Source organism: Anastrepha ludens, chromosome 4 (genome assembly GCF_028408465.1).
Source record: "Anastrepha ludens isolate Willacy chromosome 4, idAnaLude1.1, whole genome shotgun sequence".
Taxonomy (NCBI): domain Eukaryota; kingdom Metazoa; phylum Arthropoda; class Insecta; order Diptera; family Tephritidae; genus Anastrepha; species Anastrepha ludens.
This window is the reverse complement of record NC_071500.1, coordinates 92,701,212-92,721,303: the sequence shown is the minus strand read 5'-3', so window position 1 is coordinate 92,721,303 and position 20,092 is coordinate 92,701,212. Positions and strand designations below refer to the sequence as shown.

At 32.9% G+C, this 20,092-nt stretch overlaps 1 protein-coding gene across 5 annotated transcripts in view; it reads left to right on the top strand.

Annotated features, from left to right (window-relative positions):
• Positions 1-11,030, top strand: part of LOC128860183 (rab11 family-interacting protein 3) — a 40,586-nt gene extending 29,556 nt beyond the window's left edge. For all 5 annotated transcript variants that reach the window (XM_054097478.1, XM_054097479.1, XM_054097482.1 and 2 more), the window contains one exon: positions 8,581-11,030. In XM_054097478.1, the coding sequence (XP_053953453.1) occupies positions 8,581-8,706 (126 nt within the window). In that variant the 3' untranslated portion in view covers positions 8,707-11,030. The remainder of the gene's footprint in view (positions 1-8,580) is intronic.
• The last annotated feature ends 9,062 nt before the right edge of the window (positions 11,031-20,092 follow it).

Sequence of the window (20,092 nt, the reverse complement as noted above, 5' to 3'; positions counted from 1 at the left end):
AAATATGCTGCAAGTATCCAAATTAAGTGAACAAAATAAGCATTTGGAAAAGGGAAATAAAAAGAAAAAGAAGAAAAGGTGAAACTTCCCTTGCATCGAAAATACTAAGAAAGCAGGACTGAGCTTCATTTGGTATCTCTAATAAGAAAAAAAGTGAAACTACTACGATCTTGGTATCCTTAATTGACTTCACCTACCACCAGCAGACACCAACGAATATCGCTTTTGGTTCTACGTTAGTGAAACGGCCCGGATTTATATCCGGCTAAGAATTATCGTTCCAGCAGCATTCTCGCTAAATGTATGGGAAATGTTTATGCTGCTACAAAAATAACAACGTTTTATTTTTTTATTTCGAAAAAAATGTGCTTGAAAAGTGTACTTTAATTTGAAGAAAGTATAACTTAACCGGGGATACCTAAAGATGAGCCTTATGAAAAGTTTAGATGGTCGCGCGCGAAAACAAAGCAAGACTGAAAAAATGATTCGCTGGAAATGCATGCGTTGAAGGACTAATGGAATATAACGCTAGTTTCTGAAATGAAAAAAAAAATTACCAAAAGTACTCAAGACCGTGGAAGAAAAAAACAGAATATAGATAATTGTTTTTTGTATTTTTAGGAAAATCATTATCATTAAAAAATGTAGAATTATGCACAGTGAATGTGCCTGAATCGTACAACTAATTTAAAAACACATTTTTTCGAAGTTAGTTTTTTTAGTAGTAGATACATATACACTCAACAGCATAAGTTTGCGTACAATGATTGTTTTTGCAATATTCACAAAGGGTTTTGTGTTAAATATTTTTTATTTATTTTTTTTTGTTTTTAATAAATTATTAATTTTTTTGTCAGTATGTTAATTACAATATAATTAAATTCATCATAATTTTAATTAAAAATAAAATAAATTTAATAAAACAATTAAATAAAAAAAAAATTTATAAAACAATTAAATAAAAAACAATATAAAAAAATAAATTTAACGAAACTATTAAATAAATTAAAATTGAATAAAACAATTAAAGAGAAAAAACATAATAAAATAAAATAAATTTTATAAAATATTTAAATAAAAAAAATATAAAAAAAAAATAAATTAATAAAAATATTAAATAAATAAAAATAATAATAAAATAAATTCAAGAAAACAATTAAATTAAAAAAAAAAAAATAAGAAAAAAAATTTTATTATTTTTTATTAATTTTTTTTTAATAAATTCAATCAATTAATACATAGTTTTCATTAGTGTGTTATTAGAATATAATTTCATTAATTATCATTTTAAGTGTAAAAATTAAATAATAATAATAAATAAAAATAATAAAATAAAATAAATTTAATAAAACAATTAAATAAAAAATAATAATTAAAAAAAAATTTAAATAAATAAATTCAACAATATAATATAAATCACATAAATCAAGGCTTAAAACTTATTTTTCTTGAATTTTTTCAATGTTGAAGGGGTTATATACAGTTAGAAGGCCGAAAAAAGCGAATTTTCCAGAATTTTTTCTGAGACATATTTTAAATTTATTGATCTAAAAACTTGTACACATATTATGTTATCTTTTAATTGTATTTTAAAACTTAGTATTAGTAAACATATTTATTTGGAAAGGAGCTACAGCTGATCTTCGGGAGCTCCGCTCAAGAAAGACGTTTTGCGGCGACCACTATATCCCTGAACTGGACCCTCTGAAATTAAAAAACGAAACAGGTTTCGTTAGAGTAATGTTAAATCTAGTAATTCATCGAAGGAATAAGCAAAATAAATATTTTAGACGAAATGGCGGTTTCTCAAAAACAAAAAAAAAATCGAATTTTGATCGAAATTTCTGCCTTAAATTTTTTATGAAAAAAATAATTTTTTTTCGGTGAGAAAAAATCTTCTTCTAATTACTAGAAAATATATTTAAGAAGCTTGTGTTAAAATTTGGGACTAATCGGTTTAGCCCTTTTGGAATAATGTTGGTCACCACTTTGAAAACACCATTTTGAGAAAAACGCGTTTAAGTCTGCCTTGTACTTTCAACCACTCTGAAACGGCTTTTTAAATTTGCGCGTAACTTCGAAAATATTCACCGGAACGATATTAATTTTTCTGTGTGTATTCAAATATATGTGCATTAAGAAAAACAATCGATTCTAACTGTATATAACCCCTTAAACTTTATTCGAATGAACCATAAAACAAAATAACGAAAAATATATTTAACAGAAACTTCATTGTTAAAATTCTGCTGTTGCGTGTATTACCAAAACTCGTACCTATATAGACCATATTCTAACAGAAATTGTATAAATCAAAGTCGCAATAGTTGTAAAAAATCTGTAAAAAAAATTAATAAAAGACAACCAACCCGCCAAAATTTCATCGTTTGTAAGACATTCGGTTCTGCCTTACTGGAATGACGCGGATTTATATTCGGCCAAAAACTGCAACTGCAGGTATGGGGTATGTTTATGCTGCTACAAGAATCCGAACATTAAAATTTGATCAAAGTTTAAAAACATTGTATCCAATTGTACTAAATTTTTTTAGGTTTTTTTTCTTTGCGGTATGCAGTTTTGTAGCGCATTATTTTTATCATATCGAAGTTATAAGGACTTCGCTATCAGTCTTGCACATTTTATACGCAGATAGTAAAATTACGTGAATAACGAACTCGCTGAGGGAAAGAACCTAATAACTGCTAAACTTGTTTTTCATATTTTTTTTTTAAGTCTGAGTTCATAAAATTTTTATTATTTCTACTATAACACCGTGCAATAGCAAAAATTATCCAGAAAAAATTTCAAAAGTATACTTTAAATTGCTTTAACAAAATTAATTGATGAGAAAACGAAAAAAATTAGTATGAAGCGATACTATGATATATAAAGTCCATAGTTCCATTTCATTTCATTTATTTATTTAAGTCTATGATTACAAGAACCTGACAGACTGGATACATACCCTGTGATCAGAAAGTACCAAGAATGCTTAAATAATACAAAACAGAGTTAAATTTCAGGCAAATTTATTTTATCTCCTTCAAATATGACCCATCTGAAGCAACACACATGTGCCAACGTTTAACCCAGTCCTCCATGCACACCTGATAGGCCGACGAAGGGATGGCCTTCAGCTACTTCGTCGCATTCTCTTTGATCTCCTCTATCGACTGAAATCTCCTTCCACGAAGTGGTAAGTTAAACTTGGGAAACAAAAAGAAGTCGCACGAGGCCATAACAGGTGAATACAGTGCTTGCACAATGGTATTTACTTGGTGTTTGGGCAAATAATTCAGCATAATTTGGGCTCAGTGCGGTAGCGCGTTATCATCATGCAAAATCCAAGAATAGCATCTCTCAAATGCTTCAAAACGGACAAATAGTGACACATGTGTGTCTTACAGTCCTACCAACATAAGAAAAATTGTTTAAATTAAACATTCCCGGTACTTCTTGATCATAGGCTATATTTATCTGAAAGTAATTCTTGCACGCTGGAACAAAAGGGAGTTATTATGAATAGTGGGACGCAATTCTCAAATGAAAAAGAAGTCTAGGCATAGCAAAATCTTGGTCGAGTTGTCTGTAGATACTTTTTCACTCAGTAAGAGTCCTCCTCAAAGGTTCGAATTGTCTGTCAAATGTACATATACCAAAATCGTAAAATTTTGTGAGGAATATTGAAATAAATCTGCTCAAGAACTTCGGGACAATCAACAGAACTATAAATAACATCGAAAACAAACATCAAGGACTGAAGCGTATGCCTATTGGCAAGGGACCTCAGATTTATTAGCATGCATCGAGCACTGTATGGTGGTAGTGGATCAGAAAAGTGAAGAGGTTGCAGAGGGAATCGGGTTTTACGGCCTTATAAATGTTTTTCTAGGTAATGAAAGAAAAGTTGATTTTTGTTGCATGGTGTTATACTGGGAAAAAGTTAGCTTCGACACAATAAATCAAAAAAAAGCTACATGATTTTCAACAATTGATTGAAAGTATTACCGTTATAATGTGAACTATCGTTCAAATAAAAAAATTGAATCTGAAAAAATTAAAAAAAAAATCTAAACGATTTTCAGTGGCATTCAAGTGAAAGTGAGAAAATTAGTGTTAAACAAGAATGACAGAAAAGAAAAGAAAACTAATTTTGAAGTAAAGAAGAAAACTAATTTTAAAATCAAGAAGAAAACTGAGAAGAAAACTAATTTTAAAATTAAGAAGAAAAAATACTGCTGATTAGCGGTTAGACGATTCCTCTTATGCTTCCTGTAAGATGTCTTTATTCAGAGTGAGACAGTCATTTTTTTTAGTAAGTCATTACAAATGTAAGCTAACATGAATAATAAGTTCTGTTATGTGTTAAATAATACAAAGGGCGTTAAATACAGGGTTGTAAGTAATCATTGGAATTGCTTCGTATTTGTTAGATATACGTTAATTTAAAGATCTTGAAGAGGAATGTTCATTTAATTTGATCTTTAATTTAAATCTGAATGCTTATAATGGCACAAAAGAGCACGAAATTAAGCACACGAAATGCAACAAATTATTCTATACCCTCGAATTTCAGAAAATTAAAAAATGGAATTTTTTTTGAAATTTTCAATATGATTTACACAGTTACGAGTATGCGCGAAGAAGGCGCAGTAGCAAACTGGGGAGTGCTCCTAAATACAATTTTTTTTTTGTGTTTTTGTTTTTTGTTTGTCGGGACAGACCAGCTAGTACAGCGCTCAGACACAATTAAGTCCATTGTACTGCACTCGGGTTCGCTTTTTAATTTTATATAAATTTACTCGACCTCCGAAGAAATCTGAGTAGATCTTGTGGTGCCAAGGAGTTGCACTCAATTCAATTGGAAGTAAAATTAATGCAAATTGAGAAGAAATTTATTATAAATGAAAAATTACAATTTCAAATACCATTCAAATTCAGTTGCAACTAATTTTTAAACTTATCACTTTTTAACACATTTACCATATCATTTATACATAAAGGGTATTCACTAGTTATGAAATAATGGTAATATGGACTCATTTTGTAGCGTACATATTTGTGGTAAAAGGCACAGGAAAATACGGTATACTAACAACTATTTTACGTAGAAAGACTTCTAACTTCGGAATTAATAGACAAATTAGTGCTTTAGCTATATACTATAAAAAATAAAAATAAAATATTTTTTTGTAGGTGGCGCAAAATCCAATTTTGGTTCTGAATAACTTCTACTAAATAAAATAAAAAAAAAAATGATTTTGAGGAATCGAAATGTTTCTTCTCTGTTTGTACACAGTAACTGTCTAGTTCACAAGTGTCAAATATAATTGATGTCCGACGCCATTTGTAAAAATTTTAAATCTTTCGAAAGGGTAAAATCATAATTTTTTTTTCTTGTTCACTCCTCTCCGGAGCAAAGGGCTTCGACAAGACTCTTCCGTCGTATACGGTTTTGTGCTACTATTTTTACACCGCCCCATGAGATGTCGGCATCTGATAGTTCGCGCAACATCGACCTTCTCCAAGTGTTTTTTGGTCGACCGCGACCTCTGCTCCCTTGTGGGTTCCAGTCCAGAGCCATTTTCGTGATGAAAACATAAAATATTTTTGTAAACCTTTTTTTATTTCAGTCTGGTAGATAACACAGGGCAACAAAAAAAAAAAAAAACCTGCGGCAATAATTTTGTTAATGGTTTTCATTAGCACTTGTATTATATATATTGAGTATGAAATTACATTTTTTGAATTGACTCTGGTTCTTGAGATAAACGCAAAGTTAAAAATTACTAAAAAGATTTAAAGTGCCCTCCTACAGTTGCACTAATCTGAGTAAACCTAACTACGGTTTCGTTATCTGTTTGCATATTTAGGTACAACACTTTCACTTATTTGCTGTTAGACTCAGAAGTTATCAGTTAGTGTCATTTTTCAGTTTTAAAGAAATTGTTGTCTCGAAAATATGAGTTCGTCACGAAAACCTTGTGTTAACGATTGCAACAGTTTTTGTTATATATGTGGCAAATTTTGTTCGCAAAAGCAAAGAAAACAGATCACAGAGCTTGTGAAAACAACCTACCAAGCATACTTTGAGATAAAGTATGTACAAAAGAATAAATATTGGGTGCCCAATATTGTGTGTGAGTCTTGTGGAAGTAGGAAAAGCAAATGTGGTTCATGAACCACTGATAAGCCGAGAAAATATTCTTCTTCCACCACTTCACATCAAGCTTGGGCTAATGAAACAGTTTATCAAAGCCCTTGATAAGACCGGTGACTGTTTTAAATATGTGTGTCAAAAATTTAGGTCTTTAAGTATGGAAAAATTAAAAGCAGGTGTCTTTGATGGGCCGCAGATCCGTACTCTTATAAAAGACATTGAATTTATAAACCATGTCACAAATTGAATCTAAAGCATGGCTAAGCTTTGTCTTAGTAGTCAAAAATTTTTTGGGGAATTATAACGCACCAGATTACCAAAAACTAGTTGATGAAATGCTTCGAAATTTCTGCAGTTTAGTAGCTAATATGAGCATTAAATTGCATTTTCTTCATAGCCATTTGGACAAATTCCCGAAAAACTTGGGCGATTATAGTGAGGAACAGGGAGAACGGTTCCACCAGGATATAAAAATAATGGAAGAAAGGTACCAAGGTCGATGGGACTGCCACATGATGGCAGACTACTGCTGGACCTTACTAAGGGATTGTCCTAAGCAAAACCATAACAGAAAAGCCAACAGAAAAACTTTTTTGTCATGTTTTTAAATTATTTAAGTTAACTGCAAATATATATTTTTGTTTTTGTATAATTTTTAATGATATATATTAATAAAAATATTTTTTTAGTGCATATTGGTATTTTAATACTGTTTTTTTCAGTGAAATAGATAATAGTCTTTATCTCAAAAACTAGAGTCAATTTGAGAAATCTAAAATTTTTCTAGTATTCAGCACACTAGTCTCACACAGAGTTGACTTAAACCAACCCTGCCGCAAAATGACTGTTCCCCAGTGTAATTTCATGGCATTTTTTTCTAAATATGAAATCCGGCATATATCCGCCGCGGCTACGAGTTGCATGGTTCATTCGATCGATCCAATTTTTACTACTTTCCCAATAAATCCGAGTAATAAATCTTAATGAGCTCAATCAACAAAAATATGACGTAAACGCTGGTCATTTGCACGAGCTGTATTTTAATAATACATAGACATGTAACATTTTCTACATATTCAAAGAACAAAGGCCAACGAATTGACATTTCGGCGCCTTCTTCAACACTTCCCTCTATGAATTTAAATGGTTCGTGATGGCCAAACCTTAATGAACTCAGCTGCGAAACCATAGTTACCGAAATTTTCTCCTGCAGCTAAAAAAAAACGCCCTATATATATGCCCGTCGATTAAAGTAGAGAAAAATAATTTTTTTTTAAATATCAAAATTATGGACCAATATGAATTTTGCAATGGGTAAACGGGTATATATATTGGAATGCGATTACTTGTAAATAGAAATTAGTAAAGAAAAGCTGTTGGCCAAAAATTAACTTTACTTAAGTACTTTTCCTGAGTAAATCTTTTACGAAAAACAAAATTAACTCCACTTAAGTTAAAAAAAAAAATTAAATAAGCTTATCCCAAACAACCTAAGTGCAATTCTTCACTTAAACGTTTGCTCTGTTTTCAAGCCGTATATAGAAACTGGGAATCATTCAGTTCACATTGTGGAAGATTTTACGTAGAAATTTTGATCTCTTATATTGACACCATTATTGGGTGTTTGGCTGAGCTCCTTCTCCAATTATCGGTGTGGTTCTTGATAAAGTTTCGCAAATGGAGGGAGCTATAGTTTTATGCCGAAATTTATCCGAACGTCCGATGGTTTTTTATGAGTAGCTTTTCATGGCAGAAATACAATCACAGGATTACCATTGACTACCGAAGGGCGTCTACTATTAGAAAAAGCCTTTGATGTTGTAAATTGGGGTTTCATGACCGCTGTAGGCTACAAACTCGAGCTCTACTGCATAATAATCATACACAATTTTGTTGCGCAACGGCGGCGTACGTTTTTAGTAACTAAAACTAACTCAAAAAGTGATGTGTCCTGAACATTTATAAATAGTAGCAAAGCTGCAGGAGCTCTGAAAAAATATCGAATGAGAAATTGACAACGCTGGACGGTATGTGTAGGCGTGATTAATAATTATGTAGCTCCAAGGATTTGATAGCCGCAAACGTGCTTGTGGTGGTCATATGAGCGATATTGAACGCCATATTTAAATTTGGCACTTCTTCTATAAAATAAAATACATGAATAATTGGCGCGTACACTTATATTAGGTCTTTGGCCGGTGTTTGGCGAAGAATAAATTTCAGCCGAGTATTGGAAATACTCTGTGTATTTTTTTAATACTAAATTTTAAGAACCCTATTATTTTCTTTCAACTATCGGTTTAGTGTTTTTAATTTGACTAACTTTTTCTAAGTTTACTTTTTAAGTTAGAAGTTTATATTTTGTGCATTTGTGAGAGCAAAAATTTTAACCCATAAACGTTTCACCTTTTCATTTATAGTTGCAGCAAGCCTTTCAAGAGAAGGAAGATGAGAATACCCGCCTAAAACATTATATCGATACGATACTATTGAACATCGTAGAGAATTATCCGCAGCTGTTGGAAGTGAAGCCAGTGGCGAAATAGAGCGTTGAACAGCAGCAAAAAAAGGAGAGAAATGGCAGTTGGCTATGAAACGGAGAGCGAACAAGGAAAAGGAAGCCAACAAAAGAGCAATTGATGCGAGAAGAAGGAGCGCCAATGCATTTGAGGAACAGCAGCAAAGGGGGCAAAAATTATAATTGGAATTTGCAGTTTAATGCTAAAGGAAATACCGTTACAAAGACATCGGCGACTGGTTGCAAACAAATAAGCCGCTATGAACTACATGCGAGCCACTATCGCATTTCATATGAACAGCAAGATGTGCCACCGAAGTCCTATCGAACTCGAGTTTTCCTGAGGGACTTCAAACAAATCTGTGTAGTTCCCGGTGGTACAGAGCTGTATTGGCATTGGTGTTCCTAAGTGGCTGAGCAGTTTTTCCTTATACAGCGCGCAGACAATCCCATGGCTGACTTATATTTTTCTTGTTTTTAATTTTTGGTTTAATTACAATATTACCGGAGTCACCGGAAACTGATGAAGAACAAATTTTGTAAAAATAAATATAATAATTTTAAAAATTATACATGCATACATACATAGGTATGTATGTGTGTAGTTGCATGCGCGCATAGATTAAAATATGTAGACTACACTAACAATAGCTAAGTATGAAAAAGATAATGAACTACTAAAATAATTAATAATATAATTAATTATATAGACTTAAATAATATTAAAAAAATAAAATAATATAATTAAATAAAATAATCTTAAAATGTAACCCATTTATACCATACCAGCTACGAGTATTTATAAGCAAACACAAGCAAAAAATATGCCAACATACACACATACAAAATAATTGAGAAAAAAGTCCACTAATAATCGTAATTCTGTATTAAAATAAGTTTTAAGCAATTTTAATGTTAAAATCCTTTGCTATTAGTTGTACGTGTAATCAAAAATTGTGTATAAATATTTGTTTTAAATTTTTGTATAAATTGGCAACACTAATTGTGAACAGAAATTTACATAAATGTTAAACAAAATTGTTGAATATCGATTGGTAGATTTTTTATGCAATAAAAATAAAAGAAATATTTAAGCGTGAAAAAGAGGAATGCTTAAGGGGTGAGCCTGGTTTATGAGGTCTAAAAATTGCATCTCTTTGCGATTATTTTGTTTAAGGAAAAAATTAATTTAGCACTGCAAAGTTTTTTCTATCTTTTAATGAACATTTAAAAAGTATAAAAAATTTTTGTACTGGTTAAAATAAGTTGAAAAAAATGTTTAACATAGAAATTAGTAGAGCGCTGCAACGCTGGAGTTTCCAACTGGCGTACAAGATACAGCTCTTAAATTATCTAAAGCGAAAAATTCAAATGGATTTCTAATTATCATGATTTTTTATTCTAGATGAACTAAGAAAACTGAGAGAGATTCCAAAATTTCAACTTTTTGGAGGTTTTAAAGAAAAAAAAAAGCCTTTCTATAAAAAAAAAATTCTCTTCAACTTGGTTTTTTTATCTATTTTGTTAGTTCAAATAGAAGAGAATTTAATACTGAAGGGAACAAACTATGATTCATTTCAAAAGGTTCATTAGTTTTTTTTCATTCATGTACGCCAATTCAAGGAAATCATAAAAATCAAAAATTCGAGAAAAGAAGATAAAGTTTGTACTATACTCGTAGCTGTCCGGTCACAGCGTAACTACCTAACGCTCGCCTACCTTTGGCTTTGTATCTACGGAAATATTGAGAATTAGGCTCCGTAACTTTGTGTGAATGTTTTGAAATATGTATATTAGGAATCGCTTAAAACGAAAAAACAAATTGATTTTTTTGACCTTATAAACCAAGCTCCCCCCTTAACACTGGCAAGTGTTATAAATGGTATTTGTAGGATCGCATGATATATGGAGGAATGAAATTATTAGTACGCAGATAATATCCCAATGGGGCTCACCTACCGGTTCCTGCTTGCATTCGCTCTTTTACCTAATTTATTGAAAGCGTAGCGAGTTGCTGGCTCAGATAGGCAATCATGCTGGACACGAAATGTATGGGGTCCCGGTGGTCTAGAGCTCGAAAATTCAGGGTATTTTCAGGATTATTTTTTAGAATATAAAAAATAAAACAACGATATTAAACTTTTTTTTAACTTCTTTTATTTAACTTCTTTTACACATAGAAATGAAAAACAAAATTGTTTTTAATTTTAATAATTTGAAAAATAGCGCTGAAGTTGCCCTCCCGAAAAATTGGGCCTGGACGATGTAGTCCATTTTGGCTCTTCTATTTATCTGAAACACAAAAAACAAAAAAAAAAAAATAATCAATCAGTATGACTGTAGGTATGCCCCGTCTCGGCCGCCATAGCCGAATGGGTTGGTGCGTGACTAGCATTCGGAATTCCCAGAGAGAACGTCGGTTCGAATCTCGGTGAAAGCACCAAAATTAATAAACACATTTTTCTAAAAGCGGTCGCCGCTCGGCAGGCAATGGCAAACCTCCGAGTGTATTTCTGCCATGAAAAAGCACCTCATAAAAAATATCTGCCGTTCGGAGTTGTCTTGAAACTGTAGGTTCCTCCATTTGTCGAACAACATCAAGACGCACACCACAAATAGGAGGAGGAGCTCGGCCAAACCCCCAAAAAGGTTGAACGCGCCAATTTTTTGTTTGCGTTAATAAATAAAAAATAAACAAAATTAAAACACGTTAAAAAAAATTTTAATTTAAAAAAAATTTAAGAAAAATTTAAAAAATAAAAACAAAATTTAAGAAAGAAATGAAACATATGTGATTGTTTATGTTTTTGGTTTTGTTATAAATAAATAACATAGCATAAATACTCTTAAATTTGATATTCTTTTTAAATGATATGATAAAGAAACTTATTTTTTCATATAAATGAATTTTGCTTACAAAAATGATAACAAAATTCAAAAAAAAAAAACAATATTTTTATAAATAAATAAAAAATGAAGTGACCATTTTTGTTAATAAAAAAATGATTTAAAAAACAAACAAAAAAAAATTATTTGCAATAATATAAGCAAACTACCAAGTTATATAAAAATAGTAGCCAAGAATAAAATGTAATAATAAATGCTTATTTTAATTCGAAAAAATTATAAACGCTTGGTCGCTAGGGAGGGTCAATTTTTTCGCCATCGTTGCAAGCAGATTCGTATTATGCACGAAATTATGAGAAAAAAATTCAATTAGAGCAAAGCTGTAAAGTCCACTTCGAGTCCCAGAAATTTGAAAAGAAGCTACCTTTTGTCAAGCTATCTGAATGGGAAAATTTATATCATTAACTAAAGTAGCATGAATGAATACTACAATGTATATACATGAGGATGCCTGAAAAATTACCTAACCTAACCTCGTTGATACGGCTCGATTCAAAAAGAACGACACCAAAAATTATCTCGTTATACAGGGTCCGCCATATAACTTTACGGAATTAAAAATGCTATAAAAAAGAAACTACTCAATAATTTTCCAAACTGTTTTTTTTTTTATTTTGAAGTGCAATCCTTCCGGTTAATGATGGAACACAACTTCATTCATATGGCTGCCTCGGCTAGCCATGCACCCTCCCATACGATCGGTTCAATTTTTCAACACATTTTCGATTGTATGCGGCTGTATTTCAGCTAGGACATAGCGTATGTTGGTCTTCAGTGCATCAATTGTTGCTGGTTTGTTGGCATAACACTGGTCTTTGACGGCACCCCAAAGATAATAATCCAACGGCGTCAAATCGCAACTCCAAGGCGGCCAAACGATATCAGAATTTCGGCTGATAATGCGATCTTCGAAGACAGTGCGCAAAAGATTGATCGTAGCATTCGCTGTGTGACAAGTAGCGCCATCTTGTTGGAACCAACTGCCACCAATATCCTCCTCTTCAATTTCTCGGAACAAAAATTCGTTCAAATGGCCCGGTAACGCTCTCCATTGACCAAACAGTGACTCGTTGTGAATGCATCGGCTTTTCTTCGAGTGCGTGCAGGTTTTCTGAGCCCCAAATGCGGCAATTTTTCTTGTTAACATACCCGCTTCATTCGGTGCTTTTCTTCTTCCCATTGCCGTACGTAATTTTCGTACACATTCTGCAACATTGCCATGATTTTTAAAGTAATAAAGCAATATTTCCCAGCGTTCTTTGAGCGTATACACAACCATTTTCGTTCAGCGGAAGAATAAAACTAATTTTCTGTCAAATCAGATGACAGCGAGGTGTTACCATTCTTCAAATAATACCTAGTTCAAGCCCGTAACGATCGATGGCGGGCCCTGTATTAGCTGAAAAATACAAATCTAAGCAGAGAATGAGGTATTAACAAAAGTAAAAAAAAAATCACACAGGGTTGCATTTTAAAATACGATATTACAAATATGATACATTTGACTAGTTAGATTTCCATATACAAATATACTTTGATCACAAAGTTGCCGGAATATACCCAGAGGGGGGGGTAGCTGCTCCAGACAACGAGTTTTTCAATCAGTTTTTGCGAAAAAGTGAGAGTATTTATTACCTTAAAATAAATTACATATTAATATTCATACTTAAATGAATATACAAAAAAAAATTTTTAATAAAAAAAAAAAACGAAATGGCGACGTTACAGCTACTTAAACTTGGTATTGAGGTACATGGATTTGAGGTACATGCAAAGACCAATACAGGCGAATATGTGAAAGAATTGTTTTTTTTTTTTTTTTGGTTTTTTCCTTGTCTCCTTTTGGGAGCCTTGGGCATCGATAAGATTCTTCCATCGTACACGGTTCTGTGCTGTTGTTTTTGCACCGTCCATGAGATGTCGGCATCTGCTAGTGTTTTTCGGTCGACCGCGACCTCTACTCCCTTGCGGGTTCCCGAATATAATATCTCTGTAAAGTTTTAAGTTGACATCTTGATTACTTTTTGAGTTATATTCGACAGCGCGGAAAACAACGTATTTCGAGAAAAACAGGATTAAAGTTTTTATTTTACTAATCTTTCGTTCGACGCTCATCACATCACTGACTTTATGGGGACTTTATAGATTTTCTATTAAGCTCAAAATATTGAAAAGATATTCTTTAGATTGTAAATGAATTTTTAAACCAAAAAATCAAAAAAAAAAAAAATAAAAACCAAATGGAAAACTTGAAAGTGCTGGGGGAGCTGCAATTCTTCATTCAAAAAGGTTATGCCTCGAAAGTGATGTTACCGCTTTCAAAGTACTCCCCACCAACTGCCACCGTTTGAACCAGCTCTCTAAACATTTCTATAACTCTATTTTCAGGATAGCTATCTGAGCCGTCTTCGATTTTTCCATCACTTCCTTTCGGCTACTAAAACGCGTTCTCCATAGTGGTTTTTTGACTCGATCAAACAGAAACAAATCGCTGAGAACCGTATCAGGTGATGGCTGTTGGTTGGTATTCGTTTTGTTCTTGATCAAAAATACACGTTGCAAAATCCACGAGTTGGTTTTCCACAAATCCTTTCGTTTTTTGGCGAAGCGCTTCACGTAAATGTCCCATAGTAGTCCTTATTAACTGTCAAGCTTCTGGCAAACATTCGTCATGTCTTGTAATCCATCAAAAACCGCGAGCATCGCTTTTTTTTACTGTAAACGACGCGGAATTTTAGTCGTGATTCGTTCGGAGCTCTCCATTCACTCGCCTGTTGTCTGGAGTGAGTGTCATACTCTTAAACCATGGTCTCATTTCCAGTAATGATGCGTTTGATTTGGTTTGATTCCGCCTTGGAAATAATGTTTTTGCATTAAATTCAGGTGCTTTGGACCAACTTTGTAACAACACGGCGCAAACCCAAATCATTAACTACAATATCCTAAACGGACTGAGCAATGTTGAAGTATTCTGCCAGTTCTCTGTTGCTTAATTTTCGTTTATTATTCAACTTCTCTTTCATTTTATTGATATTTTCATCAGTTTTCGATGTCGATGGACTGCCACAAATTGCTTCATCAGCGATGGATCCACGATCTCTTCTGACACGCTCATGCCACTCGTAAACGGCTGGTTTCTATACCGAACAGATTTCGACCATTTCTAAGGTTTTTGCACCATTGTATTTGCATCGCATTTTTACAGCAAAATTTAACACAAACTCTTGGTTGCAAATTCCAATCCATTTTTAAAACTGTAAAAAATCGAAAAACGTGCAAAAGTATATTAGATTTATTCACGACGGTGTAACTTTTACGAATGTTAAGCAATGGCGGTACAATTTTGGTAGACATTTTAATCACAGATGTCGTAATCTAACAAAGAAAAACCAAAAAGAAACAGAATTCAAATCAGTTCACTTAGAGCGCCACCTGCGGTTGTTCCCTGATTTTTGAAAAAAATGCGAATTTGACTTAACATCAGAAAATCAAATTAAAACAATAAAAAACGTAGAAGTAAGAGAAGTCTGTATATTTAAGGAAAACAAATTATATATGTTGCAAAATAAATAAAAAAGTTTAAAAAAATATCTATTGGGGCACATTTTTCACACAAAACGAGGCGATGTTGTTGTCAAATTGACATTAGGGGCTGAAGCGTGTTAAAAGACTCCAGGATGGCGTTGGAAAGCAAATTATTCTTAATAGGAAAAAATACTTCCTGTCATTTTTCCTTGTATGTAAATCAGCGCCGTAGCCGATGCGTGACTACCATTCGGAATTCAGAGAGAACGTAGGTTCGAGTCTCCATGAAACAACAAAATGAAGAAAAAGTGTTTTCTAATAGCGATCGCCCCTTGGCAGACAATGGCAAGCCTCCGAGTGTATGCTGCCATGAAAAAGCTTCTCATAAAAAATATCTGCCGTTCGCAGTCTGAAACTGTAGGTCCCTCCATTTGCGGAACAATATAAAGACGCACGCCGGAAATGGGAGCAGCAGCTCGGCCAAACACCCAATAAGAGTGTACGCCCCAATTATATATATAGGATTTTTCAGTAAGAGCGCTTCAACTTTTGAACTTTTTTGAATAAAACACAAACGGTTTGACTTTTTTAACTAATTTTTTTTTATTATCGAGTTTGAACATATATGTACATTTAAGTATGAAATTCGATTTCTTTTGCATGACCACCGCGTGCACGTTTTACGAAGTCCAATCGTTGAACCCAATTTTCGACCACTCTTTTGCATAAATCGGCCGAAATTCCAGCAATTTCGCGTTCAATATTGGCTCTGAGCTCACAAGTCGTCGCCGGCTTGTTACTGTAGACCAATGACTTCACATAACCCCAAAATGGGACGGCTTGTTAAATGGGCCGTAAAATGGCCGTAATGCTCTTAAAGTAGCAGCAACAGAACGATTATTTTCATAAAGAATTTGCACGATTTGCAATCGTTGCTCAAGTGTGTAGCGTTCCATGATGAAATGTATACTAATGAAGTTTACAAATGACAAGCGAAAAATAAAAAATATTGCGTCGTTCGCCCTCCCTATCGGAAAAAAGTTGAAGCGCACCTATTGAATAACCCTATATAAATATAAATCAAAGTAAAACTTGCAAAAAAAAAAAATAAATAAAATTTACTAATTTTTGAAAATTGAAAATAAAAAAAAATTTGTTTCATATCATTTATTTTTTTTTTTTTTAATTTTTTTCTTATCATTAATTTTTTTTTTTTTTTGTTTTCTATTTTTCAATTAACAACGTATTTACGATTATTTTGGTTTTAGATACTCTCTACATATTTTCAACATGTGGAGTCTTTTATGCTTTATATCTTCATAGCCATAACTGACCCTCCTTTTTTCATTTCATTAATGAAAAGAAGCTTATTTTAACTTTTGGAGTGTTCTAAATTATTTTTACAGCTTTACTCTAAGGGACTTTTTTTCCTAGAATTTAGTGTGTAATCAGAATCTACTTGGAACGATGTCGTAAAAAAATCGTTCAATACAAATTGACCCGCCCTAATGCATATATAAAAATTTTTCTTTTTCGAATTGAAATAATTTATAAAATTTATATATTTCTTAAAATAAAATTAAATATTTTGTAGACTAAAATGCATGCAATTGTTTTCGTGACACCACTAAGTTAGAGAATATTACGGATGAGAAAAACTGTAAAATAAAGTTTAAGGTGGGCAATACTTAGATGTTAATACAAAATTAGTATAGGAATAATATCATAGAATCATATGAAAATAGCAAAGAAAATTTAAAAAAATTATATAAAAATGTAAGAAAAATTTTAAAATATATAAAAAATAGAAGCATCTATCCATACATTTGCATATCAAGGCATTTCGTTGCATTGCAAAGCGATAATTTTATTATTGAGATGCTGTGAGAGATAAACTGAATAAATTTGCGTTGCTTAAGAATGGACAATCGCGCATAGAAAATAAAAATATAAGAATGTGTCAGTTAAAATAGGAAATTAAGACACAAAATATTTAATTAAAATAAACTAATAATAAAATGAAAATTAAAATAATTAATAAAGTAACAAAGTAACACATAAAAAATAGATTACAAAAATATTTACTGAAAGTAATTGGTATCAAAAAAGATTAACGAAACCAACGCAAGACTCTGAGTCTTGTCGAAGCCCTATGATCCCGAGAGAAGTGAACACGGAAAACAAAAATTTCAAGGAAATATCGAATCTTATGTTAGCTAATACCAAGTAAAGTAAATTTAGCCCATGCATTAAGAAAGTTATTAATTTGAAATTTTTAGTAATCTGAGAACTCTCAAGTATTTGAATATTTTAAAAATCCTTTTTATTTACTTTATAAATAAAAATTGCAACTAAAGTAATACTGCAATGTATAAAAGCAGCAAATTATTGTTCAATATCGTATAAATAGTACAAAATTTTATTTTCACTAGAAGCCAAGGAAAATCAAAATTAAGAGAGCAAAAAATTTAAAATTTAAACCAATCTTGAAGAATAAGTAAAATAAGCAGTAAATAAGTGAATAAGTAAATAAATGAAATGAGAAAAAAAATATTAAAATTTAGAAAATTGTAAACTATTAAACAAAAATTAAATGTGAAAAAAATAATCTAACATGAAAGCAACAACTATTTACTATTAATGAACTAATATCAAAATAATATTCTATGATAATTTAAGAAGTGCATCTGTTATGTGTAAAAAGTAGCTTTAACATTTTTTAAATAAAATCAATAATAATGAAAAATAAATAAATATTTATAAACCAAGTTCAGAAGCAACTTTTTCTTTGTTAAAAGGTAAAAATAAAAAAAAAGGAAAATTCATACTCACTATATGTGGCGCAATATTAATCATCGAATTCTGTTTTTGGAATAACTTTTTTCCCAACTTTTTTAGTTTTATAAAAAAAAAAACAAATGATTTTGAGGGATGTAAGATTTTTGGTCCTTTTACACGTTGGCAATGGCGAATATCACTGGCGATGGAACGATGAGCTGTATGAGTTTTACGACGACATAGACATAGCGCAGCGAATAAAGATCCAGCAGCTATGTTGGCTGGGTCATGTCGTCCAATGGATTCAAACGCGCCAGCTTTAAAAGTATTCGATGCTGTACCAGCTGGTGGTAGCAGAGAAAGAGGAAGGCCTCCTCTGCGTTGGAAAGATCAGGTGGAGGAGGTCTTGGCTCCTCTTGGTGTGTCCAATTGGTGTCGGTTAGCACGAGAAAGAAACGACTGTCGCGCTTTGTTAAACTCGGCCGAAATCGCGTAAGTGGTTATCGCGCCAATTAAGAAGAAGAAATGGTTTTGAGTGATACAAATCTTTAGCTTGACCATTACGCGCTTGTCTGTTTGTACTTAGTCTTGCCGTAAATTCTGTGACAAATTTTACAATGCATACGGCGAGAACAAATTCGGAGAAAAAGTTTTGCTTTGCATTATCTACTCATAAATTATACACAGATTCGCGGCAAATTTTGTTTGTTAACAATGGAGTGGGGAGCTAAGAAAAATCGCATTACAGTGATTGCATTACAAAAGTTGGGTAAAAGTGCAAGTGACATTTACGAAGTGCTGAAAAAAATTAATATTTCGAGAATTATTGTTTGCTGCAACATCAATCGGTTTTCCCAAACTTCTGAAGTGACAGTCAAAAAAAGAAATCAACGTCTTCGCGTGGTTCGAATCAGCCATAAGCCATAAGAGCCGTCCGCGAAAGAATTCGCAGAAATTTCCGTAGAAAGCAGAAAATCATGTCCAGAGAAATGAATGTATCGACCAGATCTATGTCAAGACTAATTAGAGATGATCTACACATGAAAGCCTTGCGTTGCTCAACTGGTCAGCTTCTGACTTAGACTCGACAGATGCAAGCCGCTTCTTCGGTGGCACGCGGTCAAGGGCCACGAAAATACTCTTCTCACAAATGAGAAAATTCTCCCTATTGAAGAAGTTTTTGATAGCGAAATGACAAAATCTATGCTAAAACTTCTAACATATATAATTTCCTTCGGATCCTGTTGGGGCGTGACCCTACGCAACATAATTATTGAAATCATGTCGATTATGATCAAGTCATTTTAAAGAATTCCATGTAGAATTTGAGTTTAATAGATCTGTATCCGCCATGCCCGAGGTCGAGGAGGTCCTTGGTCTTCCACGGTTCCTTACACCCTGCGGATGCCACCACAGAGCAGCCCTGCCAACTTCGCCGGCATCTTTGCGCAAAGTGTGACCTATCCAGCCAAATCGTCTGCGTTTGATGTTGAGCTCGATTGGGACTTCGTTGTTCGAGATAAGCAAATCCTGGTTTGAAATAACTCGAGGCTACCATATGCTCAAAATTTTGCATAAGCACGCGTTGTCTAGAAAACCTAAGCTAATCCCCCATCTTTCCGAATTACATCGATTACTGAGACCAGAAACAAAGTAAAGAAAAACTTCTAAAGACGCAAAATACAATATGTTGTTCTAAGGGCCAAATGTTTTTCAGCTTGGCCACCATCCAGCCTCCGTGACGATTTGGTTGGGAGTGTATTGTAAAGACGTCACATCTCTTCATTTCTGCGAAGAAGGGGTCAAGACTGGGGAAAAATGTTCCAGGAGGATGTCTTAGAAGGCAGTTGAGTAGTACTCTCTTCAATGGAGAGCGTTGGATCTTCCAGCAAGATCCCGCTCTCGCCCATAAGTAAAAACCAACCAGCAGTGGCTAAAAAACTATATTCCTGGGTTCTTAGCTGCAGAAGAGTGGCCGACTGGAAGTCCAGATCTGATTGTTAAAACTGCTGACTTAGAGCAAGACCACAAGGCTCCGTGACAGTTTCGAGCATTTCCCAACCAATATAGTTTTAAACAAGAGCATCTACTTACTTGTTTGCGACTTCCATAATTTGTTGTTGGAAAGCGTAAGAGCCGCCATGAGTAGCACAGGCAACTGAGCCACAAAATTACGTTGCTGCTGGCATACAAAGACGTCAGTC